This window comes from Piliocolobus tephrosceles, chromosome X (genome assembly GCF_002776525.5).
Source record: "Piliocolobus tephrosceles isolate RC106 chromosome X, ASM277652v3, whole genome shotgun sequence".
Taxonomy (NCBI): domain Eukaryota; kingdom Metazoa; phylum Chordata; class Mammalia; order Primates; family Cercopithecidae; genus Piliocolobus; species Piliocolobus tephrosceles.
Genome location: NC_045455.1, coordinates 57,468,240 through 57,481,374, shown reverse-complemented (window position 1 = coordinate 57,481,374; position 13,135 = coordinate 57,468,240). Strand labels below are relative to the sequence as shown.

The following is a 13,135-nucleotide window of genomic DNA, read 5'->3' as shown; positions in this document are numbered from 1 at the left end:
CCCTTAATCTCTAAGAGACCTTCAGTCTTCATTTCACAACGGGAGATACGACATTTAATCTAATGGAGGCAGTAAATATTTTGCAGAAAATATATGGCATGATTTCCAGAACATTTTAACCAACGTCCTTATAAAGATTTAAAAAAAAAAAAAAAACAACAGATTTGTTTTCTTCAGGTCAGCAATGCTTTATTTTGGGGAGAGGCTGTGGAAGGAGGAGAGGGTAACGGATACAAGCTATAACTCAGGAAGGTGACACAAGGAAGGTCAGGCTGGACAGAATGATGTGTGAGATCATGTTAGAAATATCACCAGATTCCTTGGGGAGTTGTAAAGGTGCCTTAATTCTTGTCCTTGCCAAACATCCTATAAGAGTACTACAAGATTTTATTTATGATCACAGTCAAATTGGACTCTCATGCCTGGGTAGGCCACAGGTGTGGAATGTCAGTCATGGCTCTTACACTCATCAGAATGGCTCTCGTTAGGTCATTAAGGAAAGGAAAGGTTTCAAGATGAGGCCCTCCAGAGAAAATGTCATTTTCTTCAGGCTGGAGAGGCACCTGTTTGCTTTTATTAGGCACCTAGTTGGTTTTGCATTGAAAGAGCCATGTGTTTGTGCCTGAAATAAGGGAAGGAAAGAAATATCCCATTTTAAAATCAAAATTGATTTTGATTTCATCCCTGATGAATTGGGTACTTTAGTTATGAAGTCTAAGCTTTTGTTGCCTAATTTTTAGTCTTTTAATAGAGAATACTTCACACAGATTAAGCCTTGAAAGGAAATAATTACCGAATATGTAAATAGACATTTCTATATACTAATATCTGCACCTAACTATATTTGCCTTTATGGCTATTAAGTGTATTAATTAGTTACACATTAAATATTTATAGTCAACCTTCTATTTTTTTGATGCATAGATGAATATTCTCCACCAGAACCAGTCATGTCTGTGAGAAAGCAGATACTTTAGGTAGAACTCCACTGGAATATACATATCTGAAGACTAAGTCCCACTCTCAAGAAACCAGAACATTTGTTTTAATCCGTTTAATCTAATTATTTTATTATAGCTTCCTATAATAGGCCTCATGTTTGACCATCAATCACACAAACTCAGATTATACATAAAATATTAAGATTAGCTAGATTCTGATTGGACATTCATCTTTAAAATAAATGCTAGTAACCCTGAGTTACAAAATAAGGAAAAAAAATAAATTTTTGCTAATGAGGTTATAGTCCAAATATAACATGAGATAAAAATGTCAAGATAAAAATGGAAAGTCTTAATCTTTAAATACTGTTAAAAAGTAGTTAAGTAACACAACAGAAACTTACTAAAATACTTTAAAAAGCTATTGTAAATGAAAATGAGTAATTTGTCCTAAAGAGATAATCCAGATATTTGGTTTCCAATTCTATCATTAGAATGCCTTACAACAATTAGATTTCAAATAAGAAATCTATAATAATGTAGATACATAGGAACACGGTGAATGTTGATAATATCAATTGCAAGAAGGCAATATCTGGAGCTTTTAAAACATTTTTTGTCCAATGGTTGGGGTTTCAAAATGGATAGAATAACATCTATCATTTTAGAGGTTTTCTGAAAGAAACCAAGGTTCCTTTTAAATTCTTCCTTCTTGGAGATGCCTAAAGGGAGCCTATTGTTGAAGTAAAATACGACACTCAAATATAACTAGCTGAATAGGAGACAAAGAGGCCTCTATAGTTGAATTCTAATTAGAGGACATTTTGTTCTACTTCAAGCCCTATCCCCCATTCTAGCTTTAACCTTCTTCTTAGATCCACTTTAAAAGGCAAAGGTCTGCTTGGGAATAATGAACTTTCATGGATCAAGGTTCCATTATTTTCATTTTACGGAAGATCTGGATTCAGTTCTGAAATACTGTCCGGTCTCTGTGGGTCTTTGGGAACTCCACGTGTTTTGCTAAACAGCAGCTCTTCGGCAAAGCGATTGAACAATGCGGCCCTAGGACATATTTTAAGAACCCTCATGCCTGGTTACCATTTAAGAATTCACCAGACAAAAATGATTACCAGGTCACTGCCAGCTACAATTCTTACATTTCAACATTTTAAATAATTTATACGAAAGGCAAAGAAAGTACATGTCACTTTTTTGGTTTTCAATCAAACTAGCAGTTTACATATTAGGACCTATTACTTTCCAAAAGTCACATAGTCCCTACAAGTTTGCCACACAACTTATTACCAAAAATATTTCCAGTCTACGTGTGTTTACATATCAAAGAAAGCTTAGTTAATCAGAGGAAATCTAGCACAAATGTATGTTATAGCCTAAATAATTTAGTTTCTAGCTAAATGCAGATCTATTTCAGATTATCATATTTTAAAATAAAAATGAATCACCCAGGAAATGATCACTTATGGGTAAACTAGTATTTTAATGTCATTAATAGTTCTTGTTTTTGAATAAATAGTATGTTAACAACTAAAAAACTTTTGGAGCAAGTTGTTATAGATTGTGTTTTTTAGATTTACTGGAAGATTTTGATATGAATTATTGAAATACCCACTTCCACATATAAAAACTAGGTGTCTTTGATATATTTTGTTTAAATATGCAAATATGTTAACAATAAAGGAGATACAAGCTCATGTAATGAGATTACTTCCATTATTTTTAAGTTACTTTAAGTATTTGTTGGGGAAAACTTGTTAGCAGTGGGTCATTGCTCTAGGACAACACAATGACCACCCAGTTGTCTGTGTTCTAGCCAAATTCTCTACACTAACATGAGAAAGGGCACAATGATCTTTCTGGGATCAGGGGTTTATTATTCTGTTCTCACTCTGTTAATAAAGATATAACCAAAACTGGGTAATTTATAAAGGAAAGAGGTTTAATGGACTCACCGTTCCACATGGCCTCACAATCATGGCAGAAGAGCAAGGGATGTCTTACATGGAGACAGACAAGAGAGAGCTTGTGCAGGGGAACTCCCCTTTATAAACCATCAGATCTCATGCGACTTATTCACTATCACGAGAACAGCATGGGAAAGACCTGTGTCCCATGTCCCTTCCATGACACATGGGAATTATAGGAGCTACAATTCAAGATGAGATTTGGGTGGGGACACAGCCAAACCATATCATGGGGTTTGTCACTGGCCTGGATGGAACATCCTTGTCAAGACACACACACACACACACACACATACACACACGCAAACAACTTAGAGAAAGAGAGACAGTCAAAAGAAAGAGAGAGAAGAAGGAGAGCACACGGTTTATTATGAGGGATTGGACCAGGTGATTTTGGAAGCTGAGAAGTCCCACTATCTGCCACCTGCCAGCTGAAGGTGTAATGCCAGTCCAAGTTCAAAGGCCTGAGAAGCAGAAAAGCCCGTGATGTAAATCCTAGTCTGAGTTCAAAGGTCCAAGAACCAGGAAGGCCAATGAGCAAGGGCAGGAGATGATATCCCAACTCAAGTAGAGTGGGCAAATTTGCCCTTCCTCCACTTTGTTCTATTCTGGCCCTCAGGAGACTGGATGATGCCCACCTACAGCGGTAGGGCTATCTTCTTTATTCAGTCTATGGATGCAAATGCACATCCCTTCCAGAAACACCCTTACAGCTACACCCAGAAATAAAGCCATACCGCTTGTCTGGGGCATCCTTTGGCCCAGTCAAGTTGACACATAAAATTAATCATTGGCCGGGCACAGTGGCTCATGCCTGTAATCCCAGCACTTTGGGAGGCCGAGGCGAGCAGATCACAAGGTCAGGAGATTGAGACCATTCTAGCTAACAAGGTGAAACCCCGTCTCTACTAAAAATACAAAAAAATTGGCCGGACGTGGCAGCAGGCGCCTGTAGTCCCAGCTACTCGGGAGGCTGAGGCAGGAGAATGGTGTGAACCCAGGAGGTGGAGCTTGCAGTGAGCAGAGATCGCGCCACTGCACTCCAGCCTGGGCGACAGACTCCATCTCAAAAAAAAAAAAAAAAAAAAAAAATTAATAATCATACTGGCTCATTCAAATGAACAAACTGCTTATTCCAAAAAAAATAAACTTGTACCTTAATGCTTGCCCTCAAATTTAATGTCATTGCTATGGTTTGGCTAAGGAAATATGCATTTTAAAACCCTAATCATACCTCTAGCCCATTGCTGAAGGGGCATCTAGCAAGTAAAGTAACTCCAAATGATCTGTTCCTTGAGTTGGTACTCACCTTTATCAGCCGTTTAGAGGTTTCCTTTCCACAGCTATGGTCCCTTTTGGAGCCAGCTGCTGTCATCAAGGGAGAGGGAGTGTTGGCTGCTGACCTGCGGGTGGCCAGCCGCTTCTGATACTCTGCTAGCCTTGGGCTTCTGGCCCTCTTGCTTGAAAGTTGTCCTCAGCCCGGGCAGACAGATGCTCTGGAGTTTGACTGCTCCTTTACTGGACTACCCTGTCTTCCTCTGCCCCGGGAGTCTCCGTCATCTTCACTTTCCTTTACTTGCCAGGCTTCTTCCCTGTGGCTGCTCCCTGGTCCCAAGTTTCCAGAGTGTTTACCTGCTTCCTGGTGTGTCCAAACTATCCAGTTGAATTTAAGTTTTGTTTCTGAAAAATCCAAGTCTGCAAAATCACATTAAGAACTGATAGTCAGAGTTCTTTCATTTAAATTCTTTCCTAAACAAAACAATCCTGCCTTGTTGTTAGGGGTGCTGTCAGCTTAAATGTGTAAATGTCCTTCACCTTTCTTGATTTTTAAGGTTTGTTTTCAGAAAAACAGGAATTGCAACTGGAGGGCAAAATGCACACTTCAGCAACACATACAGCTTCACATTTATTCCTACACTGGCTGTAGAGAATACTCTGTTCTCCAATGTCTATAAACAGGGCCTGGTTCATAGTTCTAATTAATTAACTTTATTAACTTGGAGCTGAAAGGAGGTGGCAACTTAAGGAAATAAAAAGCAATAGACCTTGCCTGACTAGTTCCATATAACTGCTTTTTAACTGAAAGTAAAAGAACAGTCACTTACTTATTACATGTAATAAAGCAAAATAGATGCTTAGACAGACTGCATAGCACAGGCTATTCCCAGCTTATCCACAGAATATGTTTTCAAAAAAAGAGACAAAAGAAAGCATTTTTTTTCATTTAGTGCAAGTAGCAAGTTTATTTTCTTTGATATAGAATTAACAGAGCAATGATGCCCAAATGAGGTAATATTACATTTGCATAGGAAAACTTCCCTTGACACACTAATTTAGATCTTTGTTAAAGTTATTGATTGTCAGATCAGAGAAATTGCAATTCCAAGTTTATTCATAAAATAAAAAAATGTTGTTACTTTGGAAATTTCAAAATGGCAATTTTATCTCAGAGTCATAATTACAAGGGGAAAAATACTCTCTTAGCTAAGACCAAGAGTTTCGGCAGCACTGCAATACTGTTTATATTCACGTCACACAAAAGCACATGCATTTGGCAAAGACAGTGCATACATTCTTACTGTATCTTTTTTCATTACGTGCTCTATTGCTTTATGGTCCCCTAGAGGGTCTACTTAACACGAATTCAACAATGATGATAATGAGGTCACCAGTCATTTCCTTACATATATAGCCCTAATGTATTCAATTACATGTTTTTGATGTTGTGCTGGTAGTATATAGATCCCAATTAGGGAGAAACCTGGGCCTATATAAACAATATATATGGAATATACATGGATATGTAAAGACTTGAGGTTGATGACCTGACATCCGTTAATGGGTTAAAAATAGTAAAGTAAAAATTCCAGTGGCTTAGAAAGATGGTATTTTCTTTAGGACACACTGCTGAACACATGGCCACCTAGCTGCTCTCTAAAGCAATATGTATAATTTAACCACCAAATATAGAACAGAGGAATACCAGGAGACAAAAAAAAGCATTAAAGCCCATTACAATCTTGAATAAACCAAAACCTCCAGTACACAGAAAAAGCATTGCAATCATATATTTAGCTTTATTTTTCTAATATATGTCATAATTTAAAACTATATAAAGTCACTTACATAAAAGCAATTTTTTCAAGTGTTATAGTTTAGAGCATGGCTTTATATTTGGCTTAATCATTTTTTTTTAAACCAGTTTAACTTATAAAGCTCGTAATCTCGCCAGCAGGGCTTCAACTTCGGGAACTGATTCATTGTTAGAAAAAGAGCCAAGAAGTTCTGTTTCCTTTTTTCTGTTGCTTTCTACATTACAGGCTTCCCTCTTCTCAACTGCCTTGATCCTCCCGGTAGACGTATGAGTGTCTAGATTATAATTAAGCTCCTTGGCGACTGGAGTCCTTGTTGAGTTGCAATTGATATTGTAGTGTGAACGTGACCCTTCTGTCATCTGCACTTTCTGATTTTCTACAGTAAGGAAAAACGAAACATAAAACTTATCACCATGAAAACCAAGGACTGTGCACATTATAAAACACATTTAAAGTAATTATTCTCAATAAATAAGTAGTCTTCTTACATAGACTAAACAAAGAAACAGTCAACAGAGTAAGACAGGTTTAAAGTAATCACAGAGTTTTAAGAATAAACTAAAATATAACAGCCAACCATTTCATTAGCACTAATGCCCATTTCCTTCTTCCTTTATGCTTGACATGCCTGTCACGTGGTTATTATCAGGGCCTGGTCCCATAAAAATTTCTTTCAGGTCTCTGTTCAGACACTACCTAAAAAGAGAGGCCTTCTCTAGCCACCCATCTAAAATAGCATTTGCCCTTTGCAATGCTCTATCCTTCCCTGTCATGTTTTCCTTCACAGGACTCATGATGGCTGGACACATCATATATTTGCTCACTTGTCCACTGTCTGTCTTACTAGAATGTGTGCTCCAAGACAGTAGGGACATTATTTTAACTACTGTTGTAACTTTAGGGCCTAAAATGGCCCTGGTGCAAAGTAGGTCCTCAATAAATATTTGTTGGATAAATAATTTCCACACTCTGTGACACAAGATAAACATTAGCTTGAATAATAATGAGATTAATTTCCTTTTTGAATGAAATCAGGAAGAAAAGTTTCTATTAAGAATTTAGCCGGGTGCGGTGGCTCAAGCCTGTAATCCCAGCACTTTGGGAGGCCGAGGCGGGCGGATCATGAGGTCGGGAGATCGAGACCATCCTGGCTAACACGGTGAAACCCCGTCTCTACTAAAAATACAAAAAATTAGCCAGGCGTGGTGGCGGGTGCCTGTAGTCCCAGCTACTCGGAGGCTGAGGCGGGAGAATGGTATGAACCCGGGAGGCAGAGCTTGCAGTGAGCTGAGATCGCGCCACTGCACTCCAGCCGGGGCGACACAGTGAGACTCCATCCCAAAAAAAAAAAAAAAAAAAAAAAAGAATTTAAGGGTCAGGTGTGGTGGCTCACGCCTGTAATCCCAGCATTTTGGGAGGCCGAGATGGGTGGATCATGAGGTCAGGAGATCGAGACCATCTTGGCTAACACAATGAAACCCCATCTCTACTAAAACTACAAAAAAAATTATCCGGGCATGGTGGCAGGCACCTATAGTCCCAGCTACTCAGGAGGCTGAGACAGGAGACTGGCATGAACCCGGGAGGTGGAGCTCACAGTGAGCCGAGATAGCGCCACTGCACTCCAGCCTGGGTGACAGAGTGAGACTCCGTCTTAAAAAAAAAAAAAAAAGAATTTACAAAGTCGATTATTTTCCTTTAAAGAAATAATGAACTTGGCTAGGCGCAGTGGCTCACGCCTGTAATCCCAGCACTTTGGGAGGCCGAGACGGGTGGATCACCTTTAGGTCAGGAGTTTGAGACCACTCTGACCAACATGGAGAAACCCCATCTCTACTACAAATACAAAATTAGCTGGGTGTGGTGGTGCATGCCTGTAATACCAGCTACTCGAGAGGCTGAGGCAGGAGAATCACTTGAACCTGGGAGGTGGAGGTTGCAGTGAGCCGAGATCGTGCCATTGCACTCCAGCCTGGGCAACAAGAGTGAAACTCCGTCTCAAAAAAAAAAAAAAAAAAAAAAGAAAAGAAATCATGAACTTGGCAAGCAAACAATTAAAACTTCCTAGCAAACCCAAATGTTATATGTAATTGTCAAGTATATACACATCTATACATACATGCATGTACATATATACATACACACATACATCCTTTTATTGGTAAGTGATGATAATGGTGACTTATAAAAAACAGACAACCTCAATATTCATGTAACCTTGAACGGGGCTTGAAAATGGCTTCAACAAACCTGACATGACATTTAAAGTTTTTTGGTTATTTTCTGAGAGATGTTCCATTGTCCCAATAGTAATGACTTTGGAGCACAAGCAGTCACTCATGACAGTGTGTTTTATGTGAGTGCTGAAAATTCCAACTGAAAACAGCTTGTACATTAAAAGGTGGCTGCTGAAGATATTTACTGCACTGTCATTTCCTGACCAGGGGCTTCCAGTGATGGATGAGGATTTTACACACTTTCTTGGACAATCTCAACAAATTTTAGAAGTATGATCACCTTTTAGCTGCTGGAAGAAAATAAATACACTTTTTCTTTCACCTTCTATATCAGGTGGGCAATTGTTACTCAAAAATCAAAATCTAATAGAGCAGTGATTTTCTCTTAAAGGAGTGTATGCTCTGTGGCTTATAATGTACATATTGTGTTTGCTGGAAAGAGCACAGTAGATGTGGTATTCCTGCAGTTCCTATGACCACATCCTTTTCTTTTCTAGCACCCACACTTCTGTCCCAAAGAATGCTTGAAAACTGCATTTGTAGCTAAATGTAGAATGTTGGCCAGCTTACTGCTCCTTCCCCAAAATGTTCTTATCTTTGCTTATTTGATTTCTTGCAAACCACTCCATCATGATGGTATCTCCAACAAACCAGTTTGTTTTGCTATTGGACAACTCTAGTTAAATGTCTAATGGCAAAGAAGAGATTAAATTAGCCAAAATATGGGTCTGGAATATGAAATGTGTATGTGTGTATGTGCGCGTGCATGTATGCACTCCAAGAAAGTAGGGACATTGTTTTAAATATTGCTATAGCTTTAGTGCCTACAATGTCGCTGGCGCACAGTAGGTGCTCAATAAATATGTTGGGTAAAGAAATTATTTCCACAATCTATGACACAAGATAAGCATTAGTTTGAATAGTAATGCCATTAATTTCTTTCTTGAATGAAAGCAAGAAGGGAAGTTTCTAATCAGAATTTTTAAAGTCAGTGGTTTTCCTTCAGAGAAATACTGAACTTGGTAGGCAAATTATTACAACTTTATATGTATATATACACGCACACACACACACACAAACACACATACACACAAAATTCATACACACATACCATCTTATGAATAGTCTGTATTTATATAGTATTTTTATGTATAAAGCATTTGTTGCACTTCAAACATTACCACCCTCAGCATATAGATTGAGGGGTAAAAGCGAAAGAAGGTTAAGTAATTTGCTTAGACTTAGTTACTGACTACATCAGTGGTTGATGCCAAACGCTGTCTCTAGAGATACTGAGGCTGTCTTCAAGAAATTTGAAAACTTTTTTGCCAAAGGAAAGTGCTAAGTAATTCAAAGCTAAGTTTCATAATAATGGTGTCCTTTACTTATGCTTCAAAATGCCTTCTGACACACTGAATTCTCGCAACAGTGTTGTAAAGCAGATAGTACACCCATGTAAACTACCTTAACACAGTATGTCCAAGGTCACACACATCCTCCATTTCTTTCCTGGTCTCACTTAGATTCATGACTATGAACTTCAAAAGCACGACCTTTAACCCACCACAATTCCCTAGTCCATTCACTCTTCCATTCTCCTGGACAACTATTTCACACCTTCCCCACTCTTCCAAACTTCCAACATGTCCTCCCTCTTTCTCATTTAACTCATTCATAGAGGAGATCAGAAGGAGCCCCTGCACGTGTCTCACCTCTTCCCCAACACCTATTATCTGCCTACTGCACACACATACATCTGCCCCTCCTATTAGGATGAATCAACCTTCCAAGCTCCCCTCTGAGGACAGCCCTCAAGGTGAGTGATGGATGTGATTTTTGCTTGTCTATTCAAGGACATCCCTGTGGTTGCTTTGCCCTCTCTCTGCTGCATTGTAAAGGTTTCCTTCTCCAGGTGCTCATTCCCCTCAGCAGAGAAGCTCTAATAATAATAAATTTGGGAGGTGGGGGGGAATCTCTATTTGTCTCCACATCCTGCTCCAGCTATCTAAATTCTTGGCTCCCTTTATAGCAAAATACCTTGAAAGAATTGCCCATACTCTCTCAATTTCTCTCTCCCTATTTTTCTCTTGAACCCACTCCAATCATGCTTTTGACCCTTTACTCGTCTCAAACAGTTCTTGTCAAGGTCGCTAATGAACTGCATGCTGCCAAAAACAAGGACTGCATATCTATTTGAATGTCTTAGTACTCCTTGATCTATACCAGATCCAAGGATGAAATGCCTAGCATTGCCTGAGTTTTTCTTTTAGTGTTTGGTCTTTGAACTTCTTTGGAGACTTAGGTAAATAATAATGGATGGGCCAAGGCAGGCAAAACCATTTCTATCCTTCTGAGAAAACTCAAAAGAGCTGTGGGCTTGCTTTAGGGACAAAATGATAAGAGAAAAACTACGATGGTATTTATCTCCTCTGTGGTTTCAGGTGAGGAATCTTTCATGAGAAGCAACAGACAAAACAGTGTAAAAAGGAGAGGCCATTCCTAAGACCACCGAAGAAATAAAAAAGAAAAGTGCACAAGAGTTTTTTAAAGGATGTTTATAGCTTTGTTAGAAATTCCTAGGTAACAACTCTTCACTCTCTGCCCTCACATTAGCTCTCAGCACCCCAACAGCCCCCATTCTGGTCCTCACCTTCTTTTTGTTTTGTCTCCAGCCATGGGAGACCAAAACTGTAGAACTGAGCAAGTCAGATCTTAAACTGCAAAGCAGGTAAATGAAGCTGGACAGAAGGTTGCCTATCCCGCTATAATTAGAGATAGTGCAGGAAGAGGAAGTGTTCAAGTTGGAAGTTCACTTCTTTTAAGCCTGGCTTTGTTGCCAGGCTGGGGATAAGCTATCTACCCACCTCAGCCTCATAAAGTGCTGGGATTACAGGTGTGAGCCACTGTGCCCGCTGACCCCAGAAGTTCACTCTTATACAGAAATCTTGTTATAATGTTGTGTCAAGGCCAGGTGTCTTCTGTTATTACCATTATTTTAGAAGTTTGCTATTGGTGGCTTTGTGTGGGCTGGAGACCTAAATTCCATGCAAAAACATGCACTGTTTCTAAATGGTTGATGTGCAAACAACAGAGTGATCCCACAACCCTGTAAGTTGGAGAAAAATCTATACTCGATCTAGGTGCTCAGAGGCATAAATAAATTGTAATATGAGGCAGGTGGGCCCATTCTTCTCATATGAAGTTAGTTACAAATGCAAGATGATACCTAGGACATATGGACTCAATGAAAGGTAAGGCTGGGGTATCAATAAAAAGACAAGCATTTCTTTTTCTCAACTCAAATCTTCACCGTACACACTTTTAAATGGAAACTAAAAATATTAAGGCAAAGTGGGATGATTAATTCTTCAAGGTGAGGAGTTTGTTTTATTATCTTACAAATTGAATCCTAGGCCTTTTTTTTTTTTTTCTGTTTAAGATACTACAATTGATCTCTATGTGCAATATATCTAGGACTACTGCCAATATTCAGGGCCACTGTTGATTGTAGTACTGATAGGCAAAGAACCAGCTGCTATTCTTAGTACCAATTCACTGTGAAAATGCGATCCACACATCTTGTATTTGTGTTTCTGTGGAAATAAACACGATGAGAATACATGCTATTTTCCTTTAAGATAGGAATACTTACTCATTTCAATGTAATTCTTCATAGGATTCTTACTATAAGAATTAAATCTAGAGACCCACCACAGCCTTTTCTTTGAAACCGAACTAAAAGTTGAACGTTATTGGAGAGTTGAATGCCTCTTAAATACTGATACCCACTGGACTTAAAAATGAGAATAAAGGCCTTAAGCTATATCTAGTGTTGGGTCCCACATAACCTTTGGCAGAGCGTAGATTTGGATGACAAAGAAAGCTTAAAAAAACTCAATCATCCTGTGCTAACATTTCCATTGTTTCTCGAGAAACACAAAAGACACAGGAAACTAGGAAAGTTGCTGACAAAAAAATTATATATATGAATATATGCAACTTGGCATCTAAATGAGGAAATATTTCAACCAATAGTTTTTATGCTTCTTGAGCTAAGAAGGTAAGGCTAACTAAGGCCCTGGCAGACGGCCCTTGGGGAAGACTTCTCTGCTGCAGGAAATATCAGTTATGGTTCAGAAAGAGGCATTATTCCTTTTAAGTCAGTATTGATCCCCCCTCACATTGTGGTTCTAATGGGCACTGGCTTCTTAGGAGTGCCAACTCTCAGATGAAAAATAAAATTGAGCTCCTGTCTTTTGTGGTCAATGGTGAGTCTGTGGCAGCTTTGACAGGAGGAAGAATGTAGAACTCTGGTGTCTATAAATTGACTGCATCTATTCAGTGTTCCTGAAATTTGGTCTCTCCTCACAATTCTTTACCTTTTGCTTCCAACTATTACTTTGACCTACTAAGTAGCTGTTTTGTTTCACCCCAGCAATGGCTTTACTTTGGTGAAGGAAAAAGAATCACCCATAAATACAATTTTAAAGCACCACTGGGTCTACATGATAGTAAAGTGTGTGACAAATATATGTTTTTAATCTATGCAGTAACGGAAGTTAGTGGTGGCCGCCAGCAGCCCATATCCCTGTGGTTTTCCTTACCGTTGATTTACGGATGCTATAAATAATTGTCTTTCCTTGCTTTCATTTTGCTGTTTATCTTATATATTGAAAATATATAAAAATAATTCAAAGAGCAAAAGGTCATTTTGCATATAGTTAAAATCTTTTAGGGGTGCCAGAAACTCTTATTAAAACCAATTAAGTAAAAACAAACAACTAAACAAAACAATACTCTCCCTATCTAAACACAGTAGGCAAAGCAGAAGATAATGATATCTTTGAATAGAGGAGACAATTGATGAAGAACTTTCTTTG

At 38.6% G+C, this 13,135-nt stretch overlaps 1 protein-coding gene across 2 annotated transcripts in view; it reads right to left on the bottom strand.

The window, feature by feature from the left end:
- Positions 1 to 5,144: 5,144 nt before the first annotated feature.
- DIAPH3 (diaphanous related formin 3) overlaps positions 5,145 to 13,135 on the bottom strand; it is a 522,768-nt gene continuing 514,777 nt past the window's right edge. For both annotated transcript variants that reach the window (XM_023196219.3, XM_023196220.3), the window contains one exon: positions 5,145 to 6,394. In XM_023196219.3, the coding sequence (XP_023051987.2) occupies positions 6,132 to 6,394 (263 nt within the window). In that variant the 3' untranslated portion in view covers positions 5,145 to 6,131. The remainder of the gene's footprint in view (positions 6,395 to 13,135) is intronic.